The sequence below is a fragment of the Dasypus novemcinctus genome, chromosome 10 (assembly GCF_030445035.2).
Source record: "Dasypus novemcinctus isolate mDasNov1 chromosome 10, mDasNov1.1.hap2, whole genome shotgun sequence".
Taxonomy (NCBI): Eukaryota; Metazoa; Chordata; class Mammalia; order Cingulata; family Dasypodidae; genus Dasypus; species Dasypus novemcinctus.
In genome coordinates, this window is record NC_080682.1 from 21,708,045 (window position 1) to 21,734,550 (window position 26,506).

Consider the following 26,506-nt stretch of genomic DNA (forward strand, 5'->3'; position numbering starts at 1 on the left):
TAACCTGCGACTTTACTAAACTCATTTATGAGTTCTAGGACTTTTTTGTAGACCTCTCAGGGTTTTCTATATATAGGATCATGTCATCTGCAAATAATGAAATTTTGACTTCTTCCTTTCCAATTTGAATGCCTTTTATATCTGGTTCTTGCCTCAGTGCTCGAGCAAGTACTGCTAAGACACTGTTAAATAGAAGAGGTGATAGGGGGCATCCTTGTCTTGTTCCTGATCTTAGAGGGAAAGATTTTAGGATTTCACCATTATAACGATATTGGCTGTGGGTTTTTCATATGTGCTCTTTATCATGTTCAGAAAATTTCCTGGTATTCCAATCTTTTGCAGTGTTTTTATCAAGAAAGGGTGCTGTATTTTGTCAAATGCATTTTCTGCATCTATAGACATAATCATGTGACTTTTTTCCTTCAATCTGTTTATATAGTGTATTACATTGATTGCTTCTATTATGTTGAACCATCCTTGAATACCCAGTTGAATCCCACTTGGTCATGGTGTATAATTTGTTTAATGTGTTGTTGAATACGGTTAGCAAGTATTTTGTTGAGGACTTTTGCATCTAGGTTCATTAGAGAAATTAGTCTGTAATTTTCCTTTCTTGTGGTGTCTTTGTTTGGCTTTGGTACTAGGGTAATGTTGGCATGATAGAATGAATTAGGTAATGTTCCTTCTGTTTCAATTTTCTGGAAGAGATTCAGCAAGATTGGCTTTGGTTCTTTCCAGAATATTTTGTAGAATTCACCTGTGAAGCCCTCTGGCCCGGGGCTCTTCTTAGTTGGGAGGTTTTTAATGACTGATTCTATCACTTCACTTGTGATTCGTTTGTTGAGATCATCAATTTCTTCTTTCATCAATATAGGCTGCTTATGTGTTCCTAGGAATGTGTCCATTCCCTCTGAATTGTCATTTTTGTTGGAATATAGTTTTTCAGAGTATCCTCTCATGATAGTCTTTATTTCTGTGGGGTCAGTGGTGATATCTCCTTTTTCATTTATTCTTTTGTGTATTTACATCTTCTGTCTTTTTTTCTGTTAGTCTAGCTAAGGGCTTGTCAATTTTATTGATCTTCTCAAAGAACCAGCTCTTGGTTTTGTTTATCTTTTCAAGTGTTTCTTATTTTCTATTTCATTTAGCTCTGCTCTTATCTTTGTTATTTCTTTCTTTCTTCTTCCTGTGGGGTTACTTTGTTGTTTTTTACTAATTCCTCCAAATGTGCACTTAGTACTTCAATTTTTGCTCTTTCTTCTTTTTTGATGTATGAATTTATGGCTATAAATTTCTCTGTCAGTACTGCTTTTGCTGCATCCCATAAGTTTTGGTATGTTGTGTTATCATTTTCTTTAGTTTCAAGATAGTTATTAATTTCTTTTGAGATTTCCTCTTTGACTCACTGTTTTTCTAAGAGTGTGCTGTTTAATTTCCATATCTTGGTGTTAAATCTGGGCCTCTGGCCTTTGTAGATTTCCAGCTTCACTCCACTGTGGTCAGAGATATTATTCTATATGATTTTGATCTTTCTGAATTCATTGAGACTTTCTTTGTGGCCTAGCATATGGTCTGTCTTGGAGAATGATTCATGCGCACTTGAGAAAAATGTATATCCTGCTGTATTCGAGTGTCATGATCTGTATATGTCTATTAGGTACAGCTCCTCTACTATACTGTTCAAAGTTTTGTTTCTTTATTGATTCTCTTTTGAGATGTTCTGTCCAAAGTTGATAGTGGTGTATTAAAGTCCCCCACTATAATTGTAGAGTCATCTATTCTTTCACTTAGTTTTTCCAGTGTTTGCCTCATATATTTGGAGGCACCCTTGTTAGGAGCATAAATATTTATGATTGTTCATTCTTCTTGAAAGGTTATTCCTTTCACTAATATGTAGTATTCATCTTTGTCTCTCACAATTGTTTCAAATTTAAAGTCTATTTAGTCTGATATTAATATAGCTACTCCTGCCTTTTTTTGGTTATTATTTGCTTGTAAGATTGTTTTCCAGCCATTCACTTTCAGCCTTCTTGAATCCCTGGGTCTAAGATGTGTTTCTTGTAGATAGCATATAGATGGGTCATATTTTCTTATCCAATCTTCCAGTCTGAATCTTTTGACAGGTGAGTTTAATCCATTGACATTCAGTGTTATTACTTTCAAGGAATTATTTATGTTAGCCATATTTTGTTTGGACTTGTGTTTGTCATATTTTGTTTGTTTTTTTCCCTTCTCTTTTTGTCTTTTTTGCTGCTCTTACACTCTCCTCCAATTCTGCCTCTTCTGTTTTTTTTCTTTCTTCCTGCAGAACTCCCTTTAGTATTTCTTGAGGGGCAGGGTTCTTGTTGGAATACTCTTTTAATTTCTGTTTATCTGTGAATTTTGAACTCTCCATCATTTTTGAATGCTAGCTTAGCTGGGTAGAGTATTCTTGGTTGGAAATTTTTTTCTTTTATTACCTTGCCTATATCATACCACTCCGTTCTTGCTTCCATGGTTTCAGATGAGAAATCAGCACTTAATCTTATGGAGCCTCCCTAGTATGTGATGGTTCTCTTTTCTCTTGTTTATTTGAATTTTTTCTTTGTCTTGAGCATTGGATAATTTGACAGGTATATATTTTGTGGTAGGCCTGTTGGGGTTTATGGTGTTTGGGGTGCATTGTGCTTCCTGGATATGTACATCCATCTCCTTCAGTAAATTTGGGAAGTTTTCAGTCATTATTTCCTTCAACATGCCTTCTGTCCCCTTTTCTTTCTCTTCTCCTTCTGGGATGCCTATAATATGTATATTTGTGTGTTTTGCAGTGTCATTCAGGCCCCTAAGTCCCAGCTGAATTTTTTCTATCTTTTTATGGATCAGTTCTACTATCTGTTTGATTTCAAATGTACTGTCTTCCACGTCACTAATTTTCTCCTCTGCCTCTTCTAATCTGCTGCTATTTGCTGAGAGTGTAATTTTGATTTCTTGAACTGTGGTGTTCATCACCATTATATCTGTTATCTTTTTGCATATGTCTGCAATTTCTTCTGTATTCTCTCCAAGTGTTTTCTTCATATTGTTAATCTCTTCCTTTATTTCATTAATTTAGTTTCTAATGTATGTTTTGAGATCTTTAATTACTTGTCTGATGTTCTGCTCCTCTTCCTGGTTTTTAGTTTGTTCATTGGATTTGGCCATGTTTTCCTGATTATTGGTTTGGTTTGTAGATTTTTGTTGCTATCTGGTCATCATTTTATCTTGATGGGTTAATCAGTTTCTTGGCTTCTTTGTCTAGTCTTGGGAATTAATTAGTTGTTGTTTGTGCGTAAGTGTTATGTCTTCTCTTTGTCACTTAGTTCTTCTTACTCTATTTTCTTGTTGCTGGCTAAGTTCACTTTGAGGAGAATATTAGGGCCAGGGAAAGCAAAATGAGTAAGAAAAGAAAATGTATAAAGTAGTATTGGTAATAAATGTTAACAGAGCAACAATGTGAGATATAGGAGAATGGTTATTAGACTCATGTAAGTTGTGTAGAGTTATAGCAATAAGTAGAGTACCTATGATGAGACATTCAACTGAATATGGGGAGGAATATAGTATGAATTAAAAGGTCAGTGTTTTCATGAGAGAGGGAAAGAGAAAAGAAAGACAATAATATCAAGAGTGGATAAAAGACAGATAACAGAACAAAGGTATTAGAAATAAAAAGTTAGACAATTTGGGGGCCAAAGAAAGGGAGGTGGAATGTAAGAGAAACAGTAAATGATGGAGGATAGAAAAATGTGGGGGATAGGGGATAGTGTAAGTGGCCACAATCAATACACAGAAAAGAGGAAATGGAGGATGAGAAAACACAGTAAATGTGAAGCACTCCCTGAGCACCTTTTATATAAAGAAAATAATATAAAAAAGAAGGAAATGAGAAGAAAAAAAAAGAGAAGAGAAGAAGGGGGCAAAGAAAAGGGGAGGAACAAGGAAGAAAGAGAAAAAACTAAATAAATGAAAAAGGACCTTGGGGAATAAAACAGGAGAAAAGACCAAGCTAGGAATCCTCTTTGTAAATAAATAAAACCCTTTGGGATCTGATCTTCTCCCTTTCTGCCTTCCTCAATTCTCTGTCTCCCAGGGCAGCAGGAATGCTGCCTGAGAAGTCCGATAGGAAATTCAAGTGGGTCCTTGTCGAACCAACTCAACAGAGAAGATTATGACTCTTTATTTCCGGTGTGAGAGCACCTACACCAACCAGAAACTCCAAACATGCTATTGGAAGCATGAATAGCACCTCCTACAATCCTTCCCCCTTAGATGTGCTAGGGTGGTCTAATTGATTTTCTGACTCCACTTTCTCCCAGACCAAGTTTCCTATTCCAGGACGTTTAGGTAAAATGGACTTCCTCAGCAGATTCGCCTGTCCTTTCTTCCCAGACTTTCCCCAAGTCAGCTGGTACACTCCTCCAAGCTCAAGGAGAAAAAACAACAACAAAAAATGTGGAGTATTAGGGTAATCAAGGACCTCAGATGGACTTCAGGGCTTGGTGGATTCGGGAATGGGAAATCCATTATACTGCAGACTCAAGGTGTATGAGTCTCTGGAACGTGGGCTACCAGGATTTAGGGCATACAGACCTGGGAACCATGCATCAGGTTAACATGGGGTTTGAGAACACCGCAGCACAACAAAGTTTTCAGGGATCATCACTGCCGGGCCGCCAGCCCTAGGGGTAGGGGTCCCACCCACAACTTCTGACCTCCATGTCAGAAACCCAAAATTCCACCTCTCACAAGAATCTCTTCTGCCATTCTCTCACCAAATCGACATCCAAACACCTCTTGCCTTGCATGTCCCCGAAACAGCCTGCTCAGGGTTTGGGAACACCATAGCACAACAAAGATGTCAGGGATTGCTGCAGCTGGGCCGCCAGCCCTAGGGGAAGGGGTTCCACCTACAACTTCTGACCTCCGTGGCAGAAACCCAAAATTCCACCTCTTGCAAGAATCTCTTCTGTCACTGTCTCACCAAATTGACATCCGGACACCGTCTGCCCTGCAAGCCCCTGAAACAGCCTGCTCAGAGTTTAGGAACACCTCAGCACAACAGAGTTTTCAGGAATCGTCATCTCATTTAGTTTAAACAGGTGTGAGCCTAGTTGGTTAGATCACCTTCATTCATATGGCCATAGAGCAGAGGCCAAGAGAGCATGAAGGACAGAAATGAAATGACCTATGGGATTAATAATCTAACTTTGAACTCAGTGCTTGGTGGTCCAGGGAGTTGTGAAAGCAGGAGGCATTGGTTATCCTCCTCTGGGAAGCTAATTGGACAGGCAATAGAAATACAGTCACTTGGGTCACCAAGTGCAAATATCAGTCACCATAGTGGAGAGAGAAAAATCATTTGAGATATTGAATTCAGGAAAATGATGATTTTATTGACCAAAGACCCATTAAGCTGTTCATCATTAAATGTTTGCTAAAGTGTGAAGTGGATATAGCTCAGTGGTTGAGGACCTGCTTCACACACATTAGGTCTCAGGTTCAATCCCTGGTACCTCCTAAAAAAATGTTGATGGAAGGAATAAATTTTGGTTCTTACCTAATCTTTTAAGAACTTATTTTACATGTCTTCTCTACATTATCTGTTTAAGTGAAAGTTGGATAGTAACCAACTCCATTTGGGGAACTACAAAGGTTGGTTTTGACACTGAAGTAGGAATGCCTGTGAGGTAGTAAGTTTGTCCAAGTAGAGATATGATTGCTATTCCTTGTGACCAGGAGAATAAAAAGTTCTTGAGCATTATCTGGGAGAAGGACCAGGCAAGAAAGAGCATCACACTCCTATTTCCAATCCTGATTTCATGCAGAGGAGATCATTGCTAGATCTACCAGCAGGAGGAATCTGGGCTCTTGTCACATCCATTTGGGGCTCATCTTAATCACAAAGTCAACAGAACTTCTCATTCTTTTCATCCCTTGCCCAACTCTTCCCTATTTGACACTATTGCCCTTTCAAGGCCCCTTTCTCCCAGGCAACCAATTCTTGTCTTCTTAGTTTTGACAGCCATGACTAATTCCTCAGGAGCTATGAGTTATTTAATGCATTGTCCTTCACTGGGGATTTAACTGAGAAACAGACAAAAAACCAGTATTTTGCAGACAGTTTGAAGTAAAGGCATGAATGCTTACTGGTAGTATTTCAGCCAACTGAGATAAAGCAACAGTGTTGACTTGCTGGAACCTGGGGACAGAAGACTATTCTGTTTTGATTTCATTCTCTGCAGACTGAGGTAAGCTTGAACCATATCCCTTATGAATAGATGAGAAAAACCACAGGCACTAGACTTCAGTATGGTATTGAGAGCGTCCTCTAATCTTGCTAGTGTTGGTGCTAGTGAGAATGCTCTCATTCTAAGATGTTTACTTTGGTGCCAAGGTAGAATAATGCCTTGACATAGCCTGGGGTCTACATATAGAAAATAAAGTTCTTTTTTTCATCAGGGCCATCCAGTAATGAGGTATAGTTGTTCTGCTCTGGTGGGTAGGGAGTAGGAAGCCAAATCTCATCCTTGGGGGCAGAACACCTTTTAAATATAGATCCTTAACTTGCTTCATCAGTTGCTATTGGTACTGGATGCTGGACATTCCTATAAGAGATTTTATAGAAATTTTAATTTCTCCCCTTGGAACCAAACTTTATATATACACTATGCAGTTATAATAATGAAAACCCAAAGTGAATATGAAATATTTAAAGAGATTTTAATGTTCATTATATTCAATTTTTATGACAAAAATTTCACACAGTTAAAGAGAAATTAGCAAAAAGATGTGCTCAACAAGTGCTTCTTAATTACATGATTCTTTAATTCACTATTTTCCAGTGTACCCCATCAGATGTTCCTTTTTTGACCCACCTCTTCATATGTCCATTTCATCAGAAAAATTTTACTGGACTCGAATATTTATGCCCTCTTGGCAGAGGTGATCCAGATGATATCTCTTGGTAGGAATAATTTCAAGACCCTACTGATAGAAATAAAACCACTGGACTCTCATTTCTCTTTTGTCATCAGTGCTCCCTCTGTTTCTTAGAGAAGACCTACAGGAAGGGTTATGTTTCTTTGGGATGGGCACCCCTGGTACACTCAGATATGCCAATGACACTGGAAGTTGAGCAGATAAGAGCTCTTTCACCTTCACCAAGTCCCTTCAGAGATGCAATTATATGAGTGTCGAGGATGATGTTCTGTGTCATGTCTTATAATAAGCGTCCATCCAGAGAGCTGCAGATTTCTTCAAGGCCCTGTAGAGGGAGTAAACAAATTCATCAAGACTTGAGATTTGAAATTAAAAGGGGCTTCTCCAGAGAACATTGCTCCTATACCTGATTCAAACAACATTGTCATTTTTAGCTGTATCTGATAAATGTCTTCCCTGACTCTGAGCAGAGAAGTCAAACACATTGAACTGTTTTTAGCAGGTAAATTCACCTTTCCATTAAGAATGATATTGATTTTTTTTTCCATTTTGTTCTCTTCTGTACTCTAAACCATCACCGTTAGCTTTTTCTCCTATATAAAAGAAAATGCTTCTCTGAACTCTATAAGATAATGCATATACAGTATATCATCCCATCCTATATCTATCTACACTTGCTATTTTATAGTATGAAAGATATTGTTCTATACTTTGGGAATGCAACCATGAATGAGACAGATGTGGAGCCTGTCCACTTGGAGAGACAAATGTGAAACAATTTATTACCCAATATATTATCTAATCACTATTATGATATTAAGTCATGAATAAAGAGAACCAGGTTCTTCAAACACACATGACAGACACAGTCTTGGAGTCAGGAAAGACTGACAGGGAGAACAGATTACTAACACAAGCCTTGAAGAATGAATGGGAATTGAAAAAGTGATGTGGGGGAAGGTGGTGATTTGGAAGAATATTCGAGGCAGAAGTGGCAAAGGAAATGAAATGGCCAGGCGTAGGGAGTTTGGTAGAAGGGAAGGGAGGTCAAATGCCTGGAGGATACAGAACGAGAAAGGCAGACTTGGTAAGTCTGAAGTTGGAACACTAGGCCTCATTCATTTCTTTTCTTTTTTCCCCAATTCTAAAAGCAATAGAAATCTTTTAGAAATTCTAATTTCTTCACTTGGAAACAAAATGTGTCCATCACTGACTGTTAATTTGATGGACTCAATGTACTTCAGGAAATTGTATGTGAATACCTAAAGAAGGAGTGTGGCAGTTTGCAATTATTTATAATCCCCAAAAGAGAGATTATATTTGTAATCTATTCCTAATCTATTCCTCTGGGTGTGATACCCTTTGAATGCATTAGATTCAGCTGACATGTCTTGATTAAATTACCTGTTAAGATTAGGGCTTTGATTCAACCAAGTCAGAAGGACATGACTCAGATTGAGTCCTCACCCTCTTTGTGGGCTGATATAAATAGATACTCACTCAAGAAGACAACAGGAAGAGAAAGAGCTCCATAGATGCCAGAGGAGAGAACTTTGCCATGTGACAGAAAGGAGAAAGTTCAAACAGCTAGGGAGAGATGAGCCAGTTCCTGATAATTTGCAGCTGAAGAGAACAGAACATCTGAGCAGCTGAGAAGGCCCAGAATGAAACAAGCCCTATGCCAGCCTGCAGTTGAGATGAGAAGAAGCTGGACCCATGCCTTAAGAGGAAGAAGGAAGGAGCAATCAGGTAGAGATCTCCTGCCATCTTGCTTCAACACGTGGCAGCTGACTTTGGAGAGAAAGTACCTCTTATGATACCTTGAGTTCAGCTCTTTAGGATCTTGTAACTTAAACTCCCTTTGGCTGACTGATAGAGAAGAGGATAAATTTTCAGTTCCTGTATCCCCACAAGTCTTGGTAGGTCACCCAAGACTGGGTTCACACATTGAAGTCCCAGCAGACCCTACAGACATCTAAGCATCTAAGTTTGCAACCATGGAGCAGATGAATTGAGAGTCCCTTCCACCACTTATAAAGCACGTGTGAGGTCTTATGGGAAAGACAATAGTAAATAACTCACCACCCTGTTTTCAAAAAGTTTAAAATATAGAAAGGCAGTAAGGCAGTTTCCCTAAGAAGTGCCTACAAGGAAGTAGGTAAGTGGTATTGTTGTCATCATTGTTGTTGTTGATATTATTCTCCACTGAGCATTGTGTACATGCAGGGGATATTGGTGCCCCTTTAATAAGACTGTTGGATGAATGCTTCAAAAGCCAGGGAATAATCTGGGGACCAGCAGTGAAGGGAAATGAGAGGTATGAGCTGAGAGAGAAGATGTTATTACCTGGGGATATCTCCAAACGCCTTCAATATGGGTTTATTCACGTACTGCAATCCGTGTTTCTCACACAGTGATCTCACCAGAGGCGCCACCTTGTGATAATTATGTCGTGGCATTGTGGGAAACAGGCTAAGGAAATAGACAAGGGAGATTAAAAAAAACAAAACTTAGACCTAAAGAGAAAGGCATTTTCTTTCCCTATTACAAAATAAAATCATGTCAATAACACAGATCTGACCTTGATATTGCACAATATATTTTTTCCTGAACTGTTTGAAAACCCTGGTCCAAACATTATCATCTTATCATGTAACACCTCTGAGAGCTTTGCGGGTGGCAAATGTTAACAGAATAAATACTAGCCCCATTAAATGTGTTTAATTTTGGCCAGATCTAATAAAGGCTATAAGGTTATCTATTATTTTGAAATACCCAGGAGAGATGAAGAGCTTTCTCTCTTTAATCATGCAACCCCTGCCACATGAATAGAGGTGTATTCAATAAGTTCTAGTCACGTATATAGGGAGAAGTCCTAAGGTGGCAATAAGAAGTGAGGAGATGTAAGCTCTTATCCAAGGTTTTCCACTAATCAGCCTGGTGACTGTCTTGTGTTTTAACCTTGTCTTTGATAAAATACCAATAAAAATTCCTTCTTGTTATGCTGAGGCTTTTAAGAACTAACATGAGAGGAAGGGCAAAAAAATCCTTGAATAAGATCTTTTTTTGCCCCTGACTATCCCAGAAATGGCTATGCAAAGAGGACACAGAAAAGGCCTCCCCTAAATATTCTGGAGAGATTGACTCTCGAAGTTTCTCTTTCATTTTCTTTTTATTTAAGACATGTTCACTTAACTAACCCATTAATGAAGTATTTCTAGACCATTTGGAAATTGAATCAGAGGCTGGATTTCATTGTTTATTTTGTAACCTCAGCTCTAAAGGAATAAATATTTAAATTAAATTTTAATTAAGTTTCAACACCACTTGGTTACCCCCAACTGGTATGCTTTTTTTGGGTTTCACCAACAAACCAAATGCAAAGAGAACAGTCACCAATTTCTAAGCCCTTAGAAACTTAGAAACTGAATCACTAGTAATTTTCAATATTTTATTCCATTGACTTAATAATTGTCAGGCCTCCTTACTTTACCATTGAGCCTTCTAGAAAGATGGCAGCCTTTGAAGAATTCTGCCTAATTTTTTTTCCCTCTGAGACCCAAGGGTCTCTGCTCTGGTCTTTATGGGGACCTAATACAAGTGACTGCTCTTGCTTCTATCATAGGACTGTTTCTATTACTCACTGATGTTCAATTTGAAAGTTCAGATGCCCAGTGAACCAGTCATTGAAAAAGGACTGTTCAATATTACAGGTGGCCAAGACCTGCAAAGAAAAAGTCTTACATTAGATATAAATGAGCTCAAGTATCCAGCAAATAAAACGTTAATTTTTTTATTCTATCAGTCATTTGACAAATGCTTATTGAGCATGCACTTTGTGTAAGACACTATGGGGTCATAAAGGATACAAAGCCCCAGGTCTCAAGGAGATTAAGGGCTATAAGACATTTTGCTAAGAAGTATGTACAAATCAAGACCTAGAAAAGAGTATGGAGGAGTTGAGGGGATTAAGCTACTGGCAGACATTGGATATGGAAGACTAATATGTTGTGGGTGAGGACTGGGTGTTTAGCAGGATTTGGTAGATGGAAATGGGATTATAGGGGTGAGTCCCATAGGGTGGACTTGAAAGACTTCTAAATGAAGGGGAAAACATTCAAGGATTCTAACAAGGGCTTTGTGGATAGAAGTATATTTTAATGTAAGTGGCTTCCTTTGTAATCTTACATATTTTAATTTATGTATTAATAAAAACAGTATCTTGAGAATGAGTTCACAGAGTTTTCCCAATTGCCAAGGGGGTCATCATACAAAAATGGTTAAGAATGCTCATGAACATCACCTTATTCAATGCACTTCCAAGTTAATTCTAGCTGGGGTTGTTGCTATTTTGAATGTTATTTTTGAGGAGCCAGTGTTTCTCAAAGTGTAGTTCAAACAATCTTGGGGTTTCCCAGGACCCTTATCAGGTAATCCACAGAGTCAAAACTAATTCCATAATACTTCTAATGTATTATTTGCCCTTTATATTCTCAGCTCTCATGCTTATACAGTGGAACTTTCCACAGGCTATGGAACATGTGATGACATCATCACTCTGATGATGTTAATAGGTATTGATTTTATCTTGCTATTTTAAAATGGATAAATATTTTTTAAATTTTTCAGTTTTAATTTAAATACAGTGAATAGCGTTAGCCTATGTAAATAAAAAACCTATGTAAATAAAAGCTCTTTGTGGTTCTCAATAATTTTGGAGTGTAAAGTGGTCCTGAGACCAAAAAGCTACAGCAGTACTGCTCTATGCCCTCTAGACAGTCCACTGAATTGTAAGTGTGAGCTTGGAGAAGGAATAAGGATAATGACCTGGATTTCTCTGTCAATGGCTCAGTGTAAGGGGCATTCACCTAGCACATGGGGTGTTTTGGAATGGTCACAACTTTGCTCAGCATTAATGGCATGCTTGGAGAGCAGGTCATGTTCCGTCTTGGGCCTCTCTCTCTTTTCAATCCTATGAAACAAATATGAGCGTCCTTCTAGACAAACTTATGCTGTAATTCACTTGATGGAATGCTATAAATCTAGAGGTTGATCAAACTGTGGGGTTTTGAACAGGGATTAGGATACCATTTCTGTAAAATGCCAGATAATAAATATTTCAGGTCTCTGTTACAGCAACTTGACTCTGCTGTTGTAGCATGAAAGCAGCCATGGATAATAAGTTTTATTGTGTTCCAATAAAACTTTATTTACAGAAACAGGTGACAGACTGGGTTTGGCCCCTGGACTCTAGTTTGCTGACTCCCTGGTTTAGAGTAAAGACTCTGAAATCAACTTGCCTCTACCACTTAGCAGTTGTGTGACCTGGCATAAATGACTCAACCTCTTCATACCTCAATTTTATCATTTAGACAGTGGGAAATCATCATAGTGCATACCTCATGAAGTTACAGGACCTAGTCCCTGGCAAGCATTCGATAAGTGTGAGCTACTTTATTTTCAGTAACTCTGTAAATAGCATGCTTTGAAGAATCTTTCCACAGGAACTCCATCATTACCTGAGTGCTGAGCCAGTCCCGGTTCTCCTCTTCGCTCATTTTCATTGGTATGTGGCTCATCTGAGTAACATATGCAATCCAGGGACTTTCAAGAAACCTTTCAGAGAATAAAATGAGAAAGTGATGACTCTTTGGCATCAAGTGATTCACCTCTGGCAGAACTGGCTGAGAACTAGAGATCATGAAAGGGACTCAGTTTCTAGCAAAATGCAGGTCATCTGTTTATCTCCTTGGAGTCTATTGCAGTACTCCAGTAAAAACGCAGGTTATTTGTTTATTTCCTTGGAGATCTATTGCAGCACTAAACAATCAACTTTGCAGTCTGCCCTACCACAAAATTTACAGCAATAGTGCCTCCAAAGTTTGCTATAACCCTGGTACAAGGATCAAAAGATACCAGGGGAAATTAAGAGCATATGTAAAGTAGTTCGAAGGCTGTTTTTTTTTGCCATCAGATAGACCTGCATTCAAGTTCTGACTGGCACTGGCACTTGGGGAAATTATTTAATCTCTGAGTTTCATTTACTTTATCAGAAAAATGAAGATTAGACTACCTACATTATAAGGTTGTGTGAGGATTGTGTCAGATAAGATAATACATGTAAAGCCTTTAGCAAAGCACCTGGAACATAGTAACTATCACTGTACTTTCTATTATTTAGGAGTTAGGATAATAATGTAACACCGTGGGGGAGGAAAAATAGGAAAGATGAAGTGGCTTAGCCACTTAGCCTGAAGTCATTTTGATTTTGGGAAAATCTCTAGTCACAAAAGAACTTAAAAAAACCACGAAAACAACAAAATCCCTATCCTCCCATTATCTCTGGCAGGATATCCAACTGGTTTAGTATTTTAAAGGACATGGGGATCAGCTGGAATGCTGCAATTGAGAGTCAAGCAAGTGAAAACAAATAGAGATTGGGCAAATACTTCTTCCAAAGACTGTCTTGTTCTTAAACTTGGCACAACTCTTCTACATCATCTTTACTTATTGCATTGTCTCAGATCTGATGACTGAGAGGCCTAGGACAGGGTAGGAGGCTTATGTTTGTAGGATCATCTTATAAGAGATGCTTCTGAAGTTGTCCCCAAGCATTGAAGGTCCTAAAGTCACATGGTCCAGCTTCCCTCTTGCCTTTAGTATGTCCCACTGATTTGAAGGGGCAATAAGAAGTTTAACAAACTACTTTAAAAAAGAGTCTTAGAGTCTTGGTATTCAAAGAGTGGTCCCTTTACCCAGAGCATTGGCAGAACCTAGGAATTTGTTAGAAGAACAGAACCTCAGGCTCCCTTCAGTCTAATTTAATTGAAATTTACATTTTAGTACTTTAAAGTTTTAGAAACAGTGCACTTGGCTATCTCTAAATCCGTATTCATTTGGATAATCTATGGCTTAAGAACAATTCGCCAGTCCATGGTGAGAGCTAGGAGATTTTTCACTAATCAGGTTTCTCTCTTTCTCTTCAGCTTTTAGTTTACCCATTCATAATATATTGGGATTCATGTCATCTGGGATGTAGCACCACTTTGTCACTTCATTGCAGAGCCATTCTAAGACAGTTTTAAGTATCCCACTATAATCACAAGATTGTTCTTGATTAACCCAGATCAAAAACCCTTTTTTTAAGTAGAGAAGAGGGGAGGGGACATTGGAGAAAATAAAAGTCCCAGTTTTCTCAATTATTTCTTTTTACATTTACTTAGAAAAGCCTCAGTTCCAGGGAATGAAGTGTGGTGTCATAATATTTTGCTAATCACAAACAACTATGATGAGGAAAGTAAAGGGTAATCTGGGCTATGAGAATAAGAGAATATTCTTGCTTTCTTACTTGACCAAATATATGAGCAACATGGTTCCAAAGATTCCATAGAAAGGGCCAAATGTGATGAAATAGCGGATATAAAAGCTGCTGACCCAGGCGATGTCCTACAGAGAAAAACACTTGACAGTTAGATGCTATGAACACAGTTATATTTCTCCTTCATTGAGTTGGAATCCCTTCATGTCCTGGCCAAATCTTAGATCCTACTACTCAGGGAAGCTACATTTGGAAGCTGTCAAGCATTTTCATTTCCCCTCTTCTACCTGGTTTTGGTTTTAGAGAATGAGACCAGTTACTCACTGCCCAATACTTTCGAAGATACATAACTTGCATGGATTGCAGGTTGAAATATACGGGCATAAGAAAGGGGAGTCCAACTGAAAAAGAACAGAAAAAGAGAGTGGATAAATGAGACCTCAATGAAGCCAACAGTAGTCTGTTTCCTTTCCATGCCAACCTGGAACGTTACCCTGAGAAAGTATGCCAGGGAAGATTCCAGAGCCCTAAACTGAACTCCAGTGGGTTCTTTGAGTCTCTGAGGCTGAACCAGAATTTTAGTCTGATCCAGAAAAGATGCACAGTGCTTATAACCTCAGGTTCAAACTCCCTCTAGGGGCTAGGGAACCTTTGACGATTTAAGATGTTTCTAATGGAGTTAGAGCCAAAGAGCTTCTACTGTGAACTTTCAAGGGCATTAGTATCCCTCATCCCTCATAATTCTTGGGGTTGGGTCCTGTCCTAATATAGTGGGGTGACAGAAATAAACAAGTTGCACTCATATCCTGGCCAGCAAGTTGTTACCTGCATTTCCCCCCAGGACCAGCAAGGCTGCCTGAAAACAAATGAATCTCTACTGCACCTGAGATGCTAAACTGGCATTCAAAGGAAAGGACACAGTGAAACAGCTCTTGGTGTCAGCATGGTCTGTGAGGCAGGCATTCAGCAGTGAATCTATATGATTCATTCTTTCCTCATGAGCAAAAGGCATGTTGCAGCGCTTCCAGACAGGGAGGTAAAGACATGACTGAGGAGGGTTCAGGGAAGAAATTTTACCAGCCTTTTCATATGTGAACACACATCTAGATAAGTTAGGGATCAGCTACCTTACAAAATGGGGCACCAATGTCCTCACACCACTTTGATCGTTTGAGAGAAGGGGTCAGCGACTGGTGTAAGATGGGGGCTTTTGAATTCCAGTAGTAGAAGGGGCATCAGTGATGGTAAGTCTCCACCTCTTAAAAAATGGGCCCCCAGGCCATCCTCATCAAGCAGGCTATAGGTGGCACTGGTGGTCACACTTGGGCTAGTTAGATCATCTACAGCAGAGTTTCTGAACCTTAGCACTATTGACATTTTGGGTTAAATCATTCTTTGTTTGCTGATATACACGACCTATTTGGGTTCCTCCCTGAATTTAGTTTATTTCCCAAATGCACAAGCATGTTTTGGATAAGCAGAGTTTGGGGCTTCTTGGTATCTTTCTTTGTCATAATTTTGGTTATGAATAAGGCCTGTTCATTTACAATGTTCTTTTATTGTTATCAGAACTACTCAGATACACAGTATTTTCTTTCAAGCTTGGGCTCATGTTCATAAATATCTGATATATATATAGGTCTCTGTCCACCAAACTATCTACTAAAGCTATATAGTGGCCATGGGAAGAAACAGCTTTCTTCCACTCAGACAATCTGTAGGTGACTTTTATTCCTAGGCATCTGTTTTATCTGATATCACACTATAAATATTTTGGCCTTCTTTTCCAACCTCTTTCTTCCCCACCCAAATGCCATGCTTACTTTCCTCTTGGGCAGTGTCCAGTCTTTCCTTTGTTTGGCATCCTGTTTTCTGACCCTTTTGGAGCATCTCCTTCCCTGCCTGATACCCAGAGTGATAAGATTCCTGTTAAAAATGCCCATTCACTTCTCTACTTGCCTTTTTAGTTTTTTATGCCAGTCATTCTGAGGCAAGACAAGTTCCCCTTTTTCAGTAACCATAAGATATGGATTGGTCTCTTCATGAGAAGATTCCAGTCATGCCTTCTGGCTTGACAATGACTTGCCTTAAGGAAATGGGATGATGAAGAAGATGGTTCTGAGGACACTTACCTAGGTAAAAGTATAAGTGCTGCTTTTCATAGTTGATATATTTGATTTTCTTCTTACCATACTGAATGGAGAAAGAATAAAACTAAAATAAGAGACAACATTTCTTGTCATTATACTCAAGGACACATGTGCATGCATGTGTGTGTGTGTGTGTGTAAAATCTCTATGAAAGGAGCCACTTGATCAACATTTATTAGCTAAACAAACTTGAGCCACTAGTATATCCAGAACTGGGTTGAAAGAAAATATTTTGGCATTTTGTTTTTGTTTTAATTAAGTGTGGGCAATTCTTGCATAAATTGTTTAACCATTGGGGGTTGTAATCTTTTTTTTTTTATGGGAGTCACTTGGAAATTTTTTTTCTCCTGATGTAGAGAGGAGTCCTGCCTGAAATGGAACATTTCTGATGAGTTTTTCTAGCTCTTCTTCAATGGTATGTTTAAAATTGTTTGAAGTTCAGGTTCCATCTCTGTTTATTTATCTAATAGATACTTATTGAATGGTCATGTGATAAAAGATATAGGTATGGTCCCTCTTATCTATCCCCTCTTTCCTCCTTTCTGTTCTCATTATGGGTCTCTTACTGTGATTTAATAATTCTAAGACATGATGATATTATACATATACAATCTCATTGCTTGGAGTTTGATTCATTTCCTAGAGGGTCCCATTAGTTAATTTAATTTGTGCTCAGAATTAACGACAGAAAACCTCTTGAGAAGAGGTGTTGAAGTAAGGGCTATATCTCCAGGACTTAGCAGACACTCAAAAATGTGCATGGTAATTTACATCTGCTCTCTATTTTTGCTGCATGTTCACTCAGTTACAACACTATGGAGGTTGTTTGACTCTTGCTTTCCCCATACGCTTGTAATCTTCCCTCCAACATGTAGATTTCCTTTCTTATCTGATTGGTAGGGTCTGTCCTTCTTCTTTTCTTGTCAAAAATAAAATAAATCTCATGGTGATGAAGTAACAACAGCTATTTAATCCTTGGACTTAACCCCAAGCTACCATATATTTAAATAATGAGAAATATGGAAGAGGGACTAGGTAGGAAATGCTTGGAAATTGGCAAACCTAGATGAAGGACTGATTTTGAGTCTCAGCACAAAGGAGAAGATTCAATCAATACTTGTTAGAGGAATGAATGTTTGAAGAAAGTGGTGGAGATACTGGCAGTAAAGCAGGAAGAAAAGAAATGTTCAGGGCTTGCTTTTTTATTTTTTAATTAGAGAAGTTGTGGGTTTACAGGAAAACCATGCATAAAATACAAATTCTCATATACTATTTTTTTGATGTGGAACAACTCAACAATCATTGGAGTTTAAGTGACTTTAAATGATCTCTTGCACAGCATCCTCGGAACTATCTTACATAGAACCCTGAGGTTCTGGGGACATGTCCCAAGAGCAGCTGCAAAATTTGAAGGTGTGGCCTCCTCCACTGATGAAGATGCAGCATGTGTATTGAATATAGCTCTAAAGATGGCACTCCTGGAGAGGGTTATGCTTCTTCATAAACTTCAGTTATACAAAACCTCCCTTGCTCAGGGTGGGCAATGGGAGAAATCAACATACTATAATTCTGGAGATGAGCATAGGCATTTACAAACATCAGGGATGCCCTACTTGTTGTGGAATCATTGTCAAAAGCAACAAATTTGTGATCATAGCCAAGGATTTTACTTTTTTTTAATCTAGGCAACAGACTTTGTTTTCTAATTCAGCTGGAGAAGAGGATAAGTTTCCCAACAATGGGAGAATCTGTTTTCAATGAATGGAGTAATTTTTGGTTTATATACCACAAGGCCCAGGCAGCAACTGACAAAACTACACTCTATTATAAAACATCTATTTTCTTCTTGATGGAGAGATCATCATCTTCCTAATCACCCAACATGTAGGATCCAGCATTTCCCACTTAGAAAAAAGAGATACTTTTCTCTGGATATTCCTATACCTTCTTTGTTGAAGGAAAACTCTCTCAGGAAAAAACTTGGTAAATCAAATTGTCCTTTACATGATGGTTTAGAGTTGAAGTTTAAGGAACCAATAATTGAGAAACTTCAGATATGACTTTCTCTCCTCATTTGTCTGTTGTCTAAGAAGTCCAAATTAGAGGTGGGCATTGTAGCTGTCTTACAAGGCAGTTGAGCTCTGGTTCATGTATACATGAAGCCAAAGGAGCACAGAAAATAGCATCATAGTCTCTTACCTAACTCGATTAGAATTGTTGGGGAGACTAGATATTTAGATGTTTATGATCTAGTGCTTATTAAATCTAATGACCTGTCTTCTCTGGATAAATGTGTATCCATGTCCCTGTTAAATATGGGAGAGTTGTCCAACTCCAATAACGTAGTTCTGCTTTCTGACATTGGCTTGTGTTGCATAAGAGGAAGTGAGCAGTCACTGGGCATGGTCTCGTATGTCACCAGGGTTGCTCAAGCAGAGCAATATGGGTTATATTTTCTCCCATGGAAGCTGGACTGGATGACTTTAAGATGGCAGAGTCATACACTCCAAATCTCCTTTGAGTCTGAAGTTTGAGTTATTTCAAATCTATATCCAAGACCTGCTAGTTTAGAGATGGTCTCAGATGTGCTTGAATCTGGTATTTCTGGAATTTCCAGCCTGATGTTTCCAAGACAGTCTGGAAGCCTTCCAGGAACCATTTTGCATTTCTCTAGTGCCAAGGAATCTAAACATACCTTGACAGGTTGTGAATCTCCAATCAGGAAAAGGGGGCCCACGTCAATATCTGGGTCTTTGGGGTAGATGTTTGTTTTTACGTGATGTTGGAAGTGTCGGTAGTTCCACCAGTTTGCTGAAAGACCCTGAGGAGAAGAGATGGTTCATTAGCTTAAAGACTTCTTTCCTGAACTGCCCCTCCTTGTCAGTTTTCTGCATGCATGCCTGCCACCACACACAGCGGACAGCGGGCGGTGTCACATGCCTAAAGTCAAATGAGTTTTTTGAACTTGCCCTCACTGCCAGATCAGAATGATTTGTCAGTCAGAGACTCTTGTAACCTATAAACAAGTAATTCCCTGGCTCAGGAAGACAGTGTCAGGCTAATACAATTCCTGTTGATGAAAATCATGAAAATGTGTTAAAATCAAGTATTTCCCAACCTTTTATTTGATCCTCATTGAGAAACAAAACAAAACAAAACACAAAACTCTGAAGGTAGGTGGGCAGAAATTATTATTCTTATTTTACAAACAAAAGAACCTTGGCTCTGAGACTTTAATTAGTTCTGGGGATAGAAGTGGCCCCAGATATCCTATTTCAATGACTATTTCAAAGAATCATGGGTTTTGAAGTGATCTCAAGAGGGAGACTTGGCTCAGATCACTGCATGTCAAGGCTTCGATGCTCTCATATAAAAATAAATGGGAATAGAAACCTTTTAGCTGGTGCCAGACTTGAATCATTTTTTAGTAGGTTGTTTGTGATTCTCTCTCTCTCTCAGTGAAAGTCTGCGGGTTTAAACGGGGCAAAGGATTTGGAGGCACATCAACCTAGTTTCATATATTGGCTGCACAAATACTGGCTGCATGGTTTAGGCAAATTCCCCACCATTTTGAGACTCATTTCCTTCTCAAGTAAAAGCAGTAAAATGATAGAATTTACCTCAATGGGAGGTTTTGAGGAGATATAATATACTGTATGCATAATGTTGGCGCATAGGAAATACTTATTTTTTCCCTCCTTTCTCTACTTTGTTAATCAGTTTGGAAGAATAAGCAGTAATGTTAGTTTTCTACTGTGCATTTGGATCTGTCCATAACTAGTCTATACATATTGCAGACTTGTGCTGTTCAATATGACAGCCACTAGCCACATGAGATTATAGAGCACTTGAAAGGGGGCTAGTCAAATTAAGATGGCCTGTAAATGTGAATGAAACGCATACCAGATTTTGAAGACTCAGTACAAAGAAAGGAATGTAAAACATCTCACTAATAATCCTTTATATGGATTACATGTTGAAATGATAATATTTTGGGTATATTGGGTCACGTATTTACTTTCAAAAACTGTGACTGTTAGAACATTTAAAATGGTATATGCCATTTTTAGCATGATTTACATTATTTTTCTGTTGGACCACACTGGTCTAGACACTATACTTCTCTGGTAGAAGGGGATGGGTGTTTTTGGAAATCTCTAATCCTTAGTTTTCTTTGCAGGTTCTCCTCTGAGCAAACTGACCCCAGCCCCATCAGGAGGAGAATTCTCTTATCACCTCTAACACTCTTACAGTGGAATCTCTTTTTCCCGGCCAGCTCTTTCTCCTGAATATCATGCCTGTATGATATTCATTTTCCAAACATTTCCTTTGGGATGTCTCATGATACCTGAAACTCAACTATACTCATCAATTTCTTTTCCTTTTTCTGGGAACCATACACTCCCATCAAATGACATACCACCACTCACTCCTTCATTTTGTTCATCCATTCATTTAATAACCCATTCACTGTGGTTTTTGTTATTGTTGTTGTTGTTTTTAGGAGAGACCTAGGATTGAATACAGGACATCATACACAGGAAGCAGGCACTCAACCACTAGAGCTACATCTGCTCTCCCACCACTTACTTTAAAGTAAAAGCTAGGCACTGGGAATACAAAACTAAATATGATAAAATTGGATTTCCATACTTCTAGAACATGCAATCTCATGGGTACAGTAGACAAACAGGGACAGTGTGTGAGCAATGATTCTCTCTTTCTATTAAACCCTCTGAGAGCCAAAATTTTGGCCTCTTTCACCAGGTGACAGTACCCTTCCAACTACCTGTTGCAGTTGCAGTATGGGGGACAGGTCTTGATTCATCTACATCAGGGATCAGATAGTAACAGCTTGGAGCCCTGGAGCTTAGAGCAGTGGTCACCCACCAGGTAATCATAGCTATGATTTGTGGTGGCCCCAACCTTGTCTCCTCTCTCTGGAAGCTGCTCCTACCAGAGACAGAGAGAGAGTATTCCATAGCGATGGGAGAATTATCAGCTCCATGCAAAATAGGCTGCCCTGCTCCAAGTTCTACACAAGAAACACCTTAAGTCATACCTCATTTCCAAGTCAGGCCCTTTCTTGATGTACCATAAAGAAACCAGGCTTTGGACTGAAATTGACTTGAGTTTAAATACTCCACTTGTCACATGGCCATCTACTAGGTGCATGACCTTGGATAAATTCCTCATCTGGGCAGCAGACTTGGCCCAGTGGTTAGGGCATCCGTCTACTACATGGGAGGTCCACGGTTCAAACCCTGGGCCTCCTTGACCCATGTGGAGCTGGCCCATGCGCTGTGCTGATGTGTGCAAGGAGTGCTGTGCCATGCAGAGGTGTCCCCCACATAGGGGAGCCCCATGCAAGGAGTGCGCCCTGTAAGGAGAGCCGCCCAGTGCAAAAGAAAATGCAGCCTGCCCAGGAATGGAGCCGCACACACAGAGAACTGACACAACAAGATGACACAACAAAAAGAAACACAGGTTCCCGTACCGCTGACAACAACAGAAGCAGACAAAGAAGACTCAGCAAACAGACACAGAGAACAGACAACCGGGGTGGGGGAGGAGGGGGAGAGAAATAAATAAATAAATAAATAAATCTTTGAAAAAAAATTCCTCATCTGTAGAATGGATTAGTTGCTGACAGGATTACAGGAAATAATGGGCTTGACACTCCTTCCCCCCAAAATGTTTTAGAGTATAATCATGGAAACAGAATGGGCCAGATTTTCTAAGGTACTAATTTCAATTATTCTGCCTCATTATCCCTTTAAGAACCCTTGATTTTTATAATTTTCAAAATGTGCATACTGCAGTGGTTTGTAAAAAAAATATGCTACAGGGGTCCATTTTGATTTTTATATTGCATTCAAGTACAGAATATATGCACACATTTCATGGTTTAGTTTTCAGAAGGGTTCATTTTACAATATTATGCAAACATTATATTATGCAAATATATAAGACGAGAACATATGTACATGCTTTTGCTTAGCTTGTGAATGAAAACTTCAAAGAATCTGAATATCTGTGCCTTTTCTGAGGAAAGGGTCAATTGACCTGAAATCAAGTTTTAAAATTTCTAAATTATGATGCAAGTATATGGTGGGGATATGGCTGTTTACATTCTAATTTTCTTTGTCACCTACTTCCAGTGTACCTTTCCTCCTCACAGGTAATTTTCTTTTCTGCACATAATTGAATCTTATATTCATTTTGCTCATAAATCACTGGTTTTGCCTGCAAAAAGGCAGAATATGCTTGATTTGTTTTTAGAACCATTTCTCATTTCCTCACTCTGTTTGCAAGTCGTCGAGGTTATATTCATTTCAACTTGTGCGAAATTGTTTCAGAAGACAATTCATATAACTGCATACAGATTTGAACCAATGGAAAAGGACAAATTTTTAAAAAGTACCAACAAGGTTGGAGCTGATCTGCAATAATGCACAAACTGGCACCAAATCAACTGCCAATTTCCTCCAGGGCAGATGAGACTCACCTTTCCATTGTTTCTGACTCCTCAAAACAGGAGAGGGAACATGGAGTAGGCCACTCCCTGAGCCTCACAAGGACATCAGAAATTGTGTTTGCTTTTATTCTGTGGTGAAGATTTCTCAGTGAATCCAGAAACACCTTATCTATCTAACACTCATGGCTCAAGGGTGGAATAGTGTGTCTACAGGAATTTTCTAGTTAAATGAAACTTCCCATAGAATGACTGTGTATTATAAATTCTAATCATTTTGGAGGATAAACATATTTCTAATATGAATCCAAGTCTATGTTATTTAATCTACTTAAGCCTCTGGTTGTTCAACTGAGAAGAAGGTAGATAAGATTAGGTGACTCCATGGAACTTCCAACTCAGTGATGTTCTAATTTATGGTCTAGTCCCTTATCTTAATACCATGATGATTTAACATTTTTCTAAATGAGTTTGCACCCTCATTTTCATATCTGAAAAGTCTGCTTCTAAGTTAATAATAGCTAACAACTATTATTTCCCATGTCAGGGGCTTATGTTAAGCATGATGCGTGAATACCACATATAATGCTGACCACAGCCCTGTGAAATTGAGGTCATCATCTACTTTCAGTTTACAGTTGAAGACATTCCAGTTCCCAGATATTAAGTATCTTGTTCCACGTGACTTGGCTAACTAGGATTGAGCTCCCACTGAAGCCAGATCTTTTATTAAGGCAGTGATTTCCAACTCTGGCTTCAGTTAGGATCATCTGGGAGGCTTTCACAACCATGCTGAACATCTAGACCCTGTCATAGATGACTTAAATTATAACCTTTAGAGATGGTGCCTAGGTATCACCATATATATATATATATTTTTTTATATATATGTAAACTTTATTTTTAGAGAAATTTTAGATTACAGAAAAGTTACAGTGAAAGTATAGGGGAGTGCCATATAACCCACCCTTTCCCCTTCCCACATTTTCCCCTATTAATAACATCTTACATTAGTGTGGTACATTTTTTCCAATTGAGCCAATATTGAACCATTGCTACTGGCCAAGATCTATAGTTTACGTTATGGTTTACACTTTATATGTAGAGCTTTATAGGTTTTGAAAAAATGTATAATGGCCTATCTGCCATTACAATATTTTGCAGAACAATTCCAATGTCCTAAAGATGCCCTATGTTCCACTGTGTTTTAAAAGCAGCCCAGGAGGGAAACGGACTTGGCCCAGTGGTTAGGGCTTCTGGCTACCACATGGGAGGTCCGTGGTTCAAACCCTGGGCCTCCTTGACTGGTGTGGAGCTGGCCCATGCGCAGTGCTGATGCACGCAAGGAGTGTGGCGCCACGCAGGGGTGTCCCCCACGTAGGGGTGTCCCCAGCGTAGGGGAGCCCCACGAGCAAGGAGTGCACCCGTAAGGAGAGTCGCCCAGTGCGAAAGAAAGTGCAGCCTGCCCAGGAATGGCGCCGCCTACACTTCCCGTGCGGCTGACGACAACAGAAGCGGACAAAGAAACAAGACACAGCAAATAGACACAGAGAACAGACAACCAGAGGAGGGGGGGAAATTAAATAAATAAATAAATCTTAAAAAATAAATAAATAAATAAAAGCAGTCCAGGAGGCTCTTAAAGACAGCCATTCCTTCACAAAATGCTTATTGAAGGCCTCCTAGATGCCAGGTACTCTTCTAGGCACTGCTTTGTGGTGGTGCATGGGATAGTGTTTTCTAAAACCTCCCTCATTCATTTATTTATTCAACAAATACTTATTGAGGCTCTACCATGTGCCAGGCACTCTTCTAGATGCTGCATGCATAGAACAGTATTCCTGAGTCCACCTGGAGCTTATTTTAGGAGGTGTAAGATGAGCTGCCATCATCACCACCTGCTTTCCCCAGCAGTCTGGGTTTCACAACCCTTGACTCTTGAACAGAGCCATCTGGTCTTCCTTGTACATTTTTCTCTTTCTTTTTAACTCTTATCTGTTCCCCTGCATCCTTTCCTTTATTTCTTCATGGCCCCACTTTCCAAGGACTAATCAGGTCTGATGAATTCCCCTAGATTCCCAGAAGCAAGTGTCCAGATCCCTTCTAAGTCTATTCCATTCAGGATTTTACACTGCACATCTTCATTTTTAAAGGCACAACTCTTCTCCTAAGAGATGATACCTTGGGGCAGTAGGAGGTAAGGAATTGGACAAAATAATCTATTGGGGTAAGGAAAAATTATTAGAACTTCTTAGAAAAAGAAACATTTTTCTCTATTTAGTGTATATTTATAATATTATATGACATATGATGATATATAAGTTATCTACATTGTTAGTATACTTACATACTAACATTTTCTTACTGATGTGAGTGTACAATAAAAAGGCACTCATATCAGTAAGAAACCACTGCCCTAAGGAATGATGTTCAAGAAATTCCCATCATTCTCCCTGAACACCCTGTACCTTGAGATGACCCAGCACAAATTTTTGCATTAGGTGGTTCCACTTGGATTTCTTAAATATGGAAAGGTGTCCCGAGTCATGTTGCAAAAATGCACTTTGAGCCTAGAAGAGAAAAACTCACTGTTACAGAAGTTGGGAAGCCAAGAAATCAGTAAATGAGTACCTCAGGAAATTCAGGAGCCCATTTGAGAATAATAAGAGAACTTGTTTGAGCTCAGGCCAAGGTTTCCTTTCTAGTCCTCATACCTGTCATGTTCTTTTCCACCTTTGTGCTTTAGCACAGGTGGTTCTCTCAGCCTAGAAAGCTCTCCTGGTCACTGTCAAAATCTCCCCATACTTGACTCTTGGCATGTTACCCAGTAGTTCTGAGTCTCAGTTCTGCAACTGATACATGGGGATGATAACTGTCTCATAGGACTGCTGTGCAACTTAAATATATGTAAGATGTCCTGCTTATGCTAAGCAACCAATAAATGTTTCTTCCCTTCTTGTTTCCAAAAGTCACTCTTCAAGGAATAAAGCTGGCTGTCTCTTGAACAAAAAAAATCAACGTACAAACTTCTACAATTTAGATACACATCGCTGCTCATTCTCTATCCAGCCTTCTCCAATTGTTCTAATCATAATTAAATGCCTCTTTCTGCTCCAAAGGCTTATTGTTTTACTTGGCATTGATACCATTCTGTTGGGTAGTATACTTAGTTATTTGAATGACCCTCTCTTCCATTGAATGAAACTTTTCCCAAGGGCAGGGGTCATGTGCGTTAATTTTTCTTTCATCCACAGCACAGTGTGTTGTGCTCATCGAAGATCAAATTATTTATTTTGTTCAATAAAGATTGATCAAATGTAGCTTTGTGCTGGTTGCTGTACTGTCAGTCATGGTGGAATCTATATTTTCTTATTCTCATATAGTAGGATGTAGTCTCTGCCCTTGAAGAATTCATGGTCTGATGCATTGATAAATATTAGTTGGTTAATGAATGAAGGATAAGGAAGAGTGGTGCATAAGTGAGGATAAATCATCAATGACTGAACTTGAGTGGAAAATGGGGCTAATAGTAGCAACTATCATTTATTGATCATGTACCATGTGCTAGTCATTGTGTAGGTATTTTATGCTTTAGCGTGTTTAGTT

At 38.9% G+C, this 26,506-nt stretch overlaps 1 protein-coding gene across 2 annotated transcripts in view; it reads right to left on the reverse strand.

Moving 5' to 3' along the window:
* Window positions 1-6,721: 6,721 nt before the first annotated feature.
* The window catches only part of LOC101420909 (fatty acid desaturase 2-like protein FADS2B), a 32,328-nt gene continuing 12,543 nt past the window's right edge, over window positions 6,722-26,506 (reverse strand). Inside the window, exons 4-12 of one of the 2 annotated variants that reach the window (XM_004471069.4) lie at window positions 25,369-25,470; window positions 19,121-19,246; window positions 16,408-16,468; window positions 14,600-14,676; window positions 14,306-14,403; window positions 12,477-12,573; window positions 10,602-10,681; window positions 9,304-9,429; window positions 6,722-7,282 (exon numbers count right to left, since the gene is read on the reverse strand). In XM_004471069.4, the coding sequence (XP_004471126.2) occupies window positions 7,231-7,282; window positions 9,304-9,429; window positions 10,602-10,681; window positions 12,477-12,573; window positions 14,306-14,403; window positions 14,600-14,676; window positions 16,408-16,468; window positions 19,121-19,246; window positions 25,369-25,470 (819 nt within the window). In that variant the 3' untranslated portion in view covers window positions 6,722-7,230. The remainder of the gene's footprint in view (window positions 7,283-9,303; window positions 9,430-10,601; window positions 10,682-12,476; window positions 12,574-14,305; window positions 14,404-14,599; window positions 14,677-16,407; window positions 16,469-19,120; window positions 19,247-25,368; window positions 25,471-26,506) is intronic. The other variant, XM_023592434.3, reaches the window with a different exon arrangement.